Here is a 6,287-nt window from a genome sequence, read left to right on the forward strand (position 1 = left end):
GAATGTTCTAGTGATGTCTGTTAGGCTTAGTTGGTTTATAGTGTTGTTCGAATCTTCTGTTTTCTTGTGCATCTTCTGTCTAGTTTTTCTATTCATTATTGAAAATATGGTATTGAAATGTCTACCTTTATTGTTGAATTGTTTATTCTTCCCTTCAATTCTGTCAGTTTTTGCTTTATGTATTTTGAGGTGCTGTTGTTAGATGTATATATGGTCATGATTTTTATATCTTTCTGACAGATTGATCCTTTATCATTATGGAACTCCCTCTTTATCTCTAGTAACTTTCTTTTGTTTTAAAATTTGTTTCTTTAGACATAGGCATAGCAACTCCAGTTCTCTTTTGTTTATTCTTTGCATGGCATATCTTTTTTGATCTTTTACTTTCAATCTATTTGTTTATAGTGGACAGTTCTTTTTTTATGATTTTGATATCTTTAAACTTTATTTTTTAAATGATCATATAATACAATTCACTTTTTTCTTTTGATGTACATTTCTATGAATTTTAATACATGTAGTGATGTGTAACCATTCCCACAATAGGATAGAAAATAACTTCGTCACCCCCCCCCAAAACTCCCTTGTGGTGTTTCTTTATAGTCATACCCTTCCTGCAAACCCAGTTCCTAGCATACAATGATATTCTTCCTACTTTTTTCCTCTTTCTTTTTTTTCTTCTGAGGCTTTGTATTGAGTTATGTAACCACATTAGCATGAAGAGTTATGGGCAGATGAGGGTCATTTTCTGGGCTGCAGTGTTGATTAGAGTCATGTAAAATGTAGAAGATTTAGAAGAGTGAGACTGAAGCTAAGATAAAGCTGAAACTTGAGGCTCACTTAAGAGCTGGTATTTTCCACTAAAACTGGGGACACTACTAAGCATTGCTATATTACCTGCTCTGCATAATAGCCCAGAAATTCAAGGTCTTTGGTGACAGCTGAGCAGCAACGATGAAATTGTAAATGCCTGAGTATGCTTGGTGTCCTGCCTCATCCTCTCCCTCCCCTATTGGCTCTGGAAAGCAATCAGAGTGTAACAATAGGAGTTCTGGAATGTTCCTGAGTGGGGCTTATCTTTGTATCATTGTTAATCCTTGTCCTCTCTTTTCAGAGACAAGAGATTAAGTTAAAACAGGACAGACATCTTTTCTGGGAGGCAGGGCTGAGCTGCGTTTCCTTCTTTGCAAATTCAAAGGATTTTACAGGATTTTCCCCTTCTTAACCCTCCCTCCCCCTCCATCCTGCTCTTCACACCTTCCCAACATTAGGGAAAGGCAGGAAGTTTTCCCTGTGGTTTCTTCTTTGTGACGACATGATGGGGCAGGTTAATCAATGGGGAAAACCCCATGTGAGAACACGCCTTCTATGTGCATTCAAATATTTGCTATAAGTAGGGCCATCCCAGGCCCAGGCTGCTATCAAGCATAACAGCTCTCCCAGGCACTAGGTACCCAGCACTGAGACATCTATTCTTTGAGCTGAAAATGATGTGCAGTAGCAAGAGTTTGCTCCTGGCTGCTTTGATGTCACTGCTGCTACTCCACCTCTGCAGCAAGTCAGAAGGTAAGTGTCACTCTTTCTGTTAGCACAGGATGAAGAACTATTTTCATTTTTCTCTAAGCCTTGAGCTCATTTAGGGGTCCCCAAGGGTTGGAAGCCTGTTAGAAAATCTTCAAAAGGAAGTGATGGGGGTTGTCATCTCATTGGTGAGTGGAAGAGGGAAAGGTTACTGCTGCCTATCAGGATTTTTTCTCTGCTGTCAATCCCAGCAAATTTGGGGGGCAGTGGTGGTGGGCTCTTAGAGACCCTTGAACTCCAGAACAACCCAAAGTGCTATTCTGGGAGAGATGTAAATTGTGTAACATTACCAGTGAATGGGGCCATTTTGAAATGTAGAAAATTCTCCCATTTCCCTAGCTTTCTCATTTCCCAACTGAATAGTTTTAGCAGAGTTCAAAACTCATCCTTTAGGGGTAGATTATGGCACCTGAATTCATCCTTGCAAGGCCTTGGGGACATCACTTGCCAACTTCGGGATTACATTTATCACTTACAGCAGGTCAAAGATACAGTAGGTTGTAATTTAACTCAGGGGAGTGCCCAAGAATTGCTTTATTACTAAGAGGACATCACTTTTAGCAACAGGTGCATTCCTGAAAATAAACGTGTTGAAATTTTATGAACAAAATAAAAAATTCCCATTAACTAATATTACAATTTCAAAGTGTTTTAATTGTAGCTCTTATTAACAGCTCCTATAAATCACATTTTTCTTTGTAACTTCTTGTCCTTCCCCTCCTCTCAATATTCAGTAGCCAGATAATAGATTAAAACTTGCCAATTTACTTTTTTTCCTGAATTTAGAAGGTTATTTATAAGGGTTTCTTCAAGTGGAAGGTACTCATATTCTTGAGTGATTATAGTGAATGAAATAAAATACTGTCAGTTTGTGTTTCTTACTAAAGATATTCCTTTTATGAGACTGATGTCTCATGTGCTTCTAAACTGTATTATTGAACTAAAATTTCCCAGTACACAAACTATTTTTTTTAAGAGAACTGGAAACTATGTTAAAATGGGTCTCAAAGATATTGGAGGTGTTCCTCTAAATAGTTTATTTACCATATAAATCAGATCCTAGGTTTTCCACAACTTCAAGTAGTTCCACGATACCTATCACAGAATAAGTTCATTCATGCGGACTCAATATCTTTCATTTCTTTTCAGCAGCAAGCAGCTTTGACTGCTGCCTCCAATATACAGAAAAAATCCTTCATCCCAAATTTATCGTGGGGTTCACACAGCAGCTGGCCAATGAAGCTTGTGACATCAATGCAGTCATGTAAGTTATTAAGGGATTCTAATTCATTTGTATTAGGAGTACATGAGAATTTCAAGTAGAAAAAGCTTTGCCTTTTTGAGGTTTCATTCAGAAATAACTCATGTGGCAAAAAGCTAGCTGTGTTTTAGTAGTACATTTATTCTTCAAAATTCACTTTAAATGGAACTGGAATAAGGCAAAACTTAGTTTAAAAAAAATGAACATAGTTGAGGGCAAAATCACTTTTGAAGATAAACTTATAAGCTACTAAGATACTATCTCAGGAAAATATGAAAAACCTAAACTTTGAAATGAGCATCTTCTACCAGAAAGTGGTTGAGCTATAAGCTAAAGCTCAGAGTAGTTACACTATCTCATATAATATTCTTTTGTTTTTTTTGTGGTACGTGGGCTTCTCACTGTGCGGCCTCTCCCGTTGCGGAGCACAGGCTCCGGACACGCAGGCTCAGCGGCCATGGCTCACGGGCCCAGCCGCTCCGCGGCATGTGGGATCTTCCTGGACCGGGGCACGAACCCGTGTCCCCTGCATTAGCAGGTGGACTCTCAACCACTGCGCCACCAGGGAAGCCCCTCATATAATATTCTTGATTTATATAGGGTATTGTATTTTCAATGAAATAAGTTATTGATCAGATGTATACATATTTCATGTAGCCACCAACAACAAAATTAAATAATTCTGGGACTTTATCTTCCTGTTACTGCACAACCTTTTGTTAGATTGCAGAGAAAGTCAGGGAGAATCACTTTTATTTCTTGCATCAAACTTTATAAGAAGAAATTTTTTTTTTGCAATTTTTTTCACCTCTGAAACAAATAGAATGTTTAGGGTGTAGAGCCACCAATTGGAATATGAAATTTCCATTGCATGTCCTGTGGAAAAAAAGAAAAAAAACATTTAAACAATAAATGAAATTGAAACATAAATCAAATTCTCTGACTTTTTTCAGCTTATACACAAAGAGAAGATTAGCTGTGTGTGCAGATCCAAAGAAGAGTTGGGTGAAACACGTAGTGCATATCCTCAGGTATGGAACGTTTACAATCCACCAGCCTCTCTCCAGATGTTTGGGAAAGAGTGGTGTTCAGAGTGTTGCATCACAGGCTTGCTGGGATGCTTTAGCCTAAGCACTATGACATTTTTAAAGGGTAGTGTGAATCGGAAAATGAAAACAAAAAATTCATTTTTTCAACCACTTACAGATCATTTTAATTTTTTTATTATAAATTTATTTATTTGTGGCTGCGTTAGGTCTTTGTTGCTGCGCACAGGCTTTCTCTAATTGTGGTGAGCTGGGGCTACTCTTCATTGTGGTATGCGGGTTTCTCGTTGCGGTGGCTTTTCTTTTTGCAGAGCATGGGCTCTAGGGTGCAGGCTCAGTAGTTGAGGCACACGGGCTTAGTTGCTCCGCGGCATGTGGGATCTTCCTGGACCAGGGCTCGAACCCGTGTCCCCTGCATTGGCAGGTGGATTCTTAACCACTGCGCCACCAGGGAAGCCCCATTTTTATTTTAATTGTTTTTAATTTAATGATTTTTCACAAGATGTATGAGATTCCTCTATGCATTTGATTCTTGTTGCAAAGATGCCTCTTATTTATATAATTTACAGACTACATGACATTCGTGTGTTAAAAGCTAAAAAATAAACAGTTAAAAAGAGATCAATGGCTCTGATTTACACTGATGATAATGGAGTGACATTTTATCAATGGACAGAATCTTCTCACACCAGGATGCCAGATACTGAATATGAAGACACAACCTTAGTGTTCATGTCCTGTTTCTGTCCTTAGCTAGCTGGGTTATGTTGGGCAGGGTCCATCCTCTCTGAACCCTGATTTCCTCATATGGCCTCTGAGCTGCCTGGTATCCTGAGATGAGATTGGAGTGTCTGAGGCAATCTGTAGGCACCAAAGATATTCCCACACACCAGGCACCCCATCTTTGCTTATTTTTTTCTTCTTTTTCTCTTTATAGTCAAAGAGTCAAGAAGATGTAAAAACGGATACTCCCTGGACTGGAACTGGACACAGCCCAAGAACAAAAGGAACCTAGCTGAGCTGGCAGTTTCACTCACACACTGTTGCAGGTTCAGAGCTTATCTGATTTGTGTCTCATTGGACTTGTCCAATTAGTGAAGTTGATTCATATTGCATCACAGTTTGCTTTGTTAAGCATCACATTATACTCTATTTTATGTTATGTTATTTATATATGTGGTTTTGTTTGTGTTTTGCTATTTAATACTAGTTTTCTATAAGCTATCTGGTTTAGTATGTGGTATAAAGTTATACTTGGAGGAATAAGATATATGGACTTTCTTGCAAGCAGAAGGCTATTAAAAAAAACACTTAACATTCTTCTGTTTATATAGTTCTGTTTCCTAAATTGTTGTAATTACCTTGTTAAAGAGGAAATGATAAGAAGAATAAATATTGAACATAAAAGAACCAAAATTTGTTTGTGGATTGAGTTAAATAGCATTTATTAAGAGGTGTATTAAGAATAGTTAAGAGTTTAGTAAATACGAAAATGTTGTGAAAATTGTATTCCCCATTTACTTCTTCCTGGTTTTTCCCTTTATCTCTACCCCTTGTGATCCTGGACTTCATTCTATATGAATTATAATGGAAAGGTTTTTTTGAATTAAAAAAAAATTCAAAGTCATTTAAACCAAAAATTAGAAAGGTTCTATCTGTGACATAGGTCAATATTTCTTGATATAAAACTTTTCAAAATAAAAAAAGTATGCCCATCTATTTTGTGACTCCAGGGACACAACAACTATTTAGAAAATTCCTTGAGCAATCACTTAGTCCGTCATTCTGTCACCAGCCATGGTCCTAGGAATGGGCATCTCAGCAGAGGAACATTTCTCTATTTTATAAGTCCTCCTGAGTCATCTTTAAGCACTTTCCAAAAACAAAATGATTATGCAGAGGGTTTATTTTTTAAAATTTATTTATTTTATTTTTGGCTGCGTTGGGTCTTCATTGCTGCACACGGGCTTTCTCTAGTTGTGGTGAGCGGTGGCTACTCTTCATTGCGGTGCGCGGGCTTCTCATTGCGGTGGCTCTTGTTGCGGAGCACAGGCTCTAGGCACTCTGCTTCAGTAGTTGTGGCACGTGGGCTCGGTAGTTGCAGCTCATGGGCTCTAGAGCGCAGGCTCAGTAGTTGTGGTGCACAAGCTTAGTTGCTCCGTGGCATGTGGGATCTTCCCAGACCAGGGCTAGATCCCGTGTCCCCTGCATTGGCAGGATTCTTAACCACTACACCACCAGGGAAGTCCTATGCAGAGGGTTTTTAGAAACCGATTGCCTCAGTAACCAGAAGAGAGACAACAAATGTGTGAAACCTAGCAAGAACCCAGAAATAAGATGAAAAGACCCTGTACCAGGGTAGTTCTTGTCACAATAGTCATGTACTTAAGTTCACAGAG

The 6,287-nt window shown here is 38.5% G+C and overlaps 1 protein-coding gene across 1 annotated transcript; it reads left to right on the forward strand.

Annotated features, from left to right (window-relative positions):
• Window positions 1–1,487: 1,487 nt before the first annotated feature.
• On the forward strand, window positions 1,488–4,895 carry CCL20 (C-C motif chemokine ligand 20; the record flags this gene model as incomplete). Its single annotated transcript, XM_082841688.1, has 4 exons — window positions 1,488–1,566; window positions 2,731–2,845; window positions 3,796–3,873; window positions 4,826–4,895. 4 exons carry the CDS (start codon window positions 1,488–1,490, stop codon window positions 4,845–4,847), a joined length of 294 nt encoding a protein of 97 aa, XP_082697814.1. The 3' UTR covers window positions 4,848–4,895.
• Window positions 4,896–6,287: the final 1,392 nt, after the last annotated feature.

This window comes from Leucopleurus acutus, assembly GCF_964270905.1.
Source record: "Leucopleurus acutus genome assembly, chromosome: 6".
In the NCBI taxonomy this organism is placed as follows: domain Eukaryota; kingdom Metazoa; phylum Chordata; class Mammalia; order Artiodactyla; family Delphinidae; genus Leucopleurus; species Leucopleurus acutus.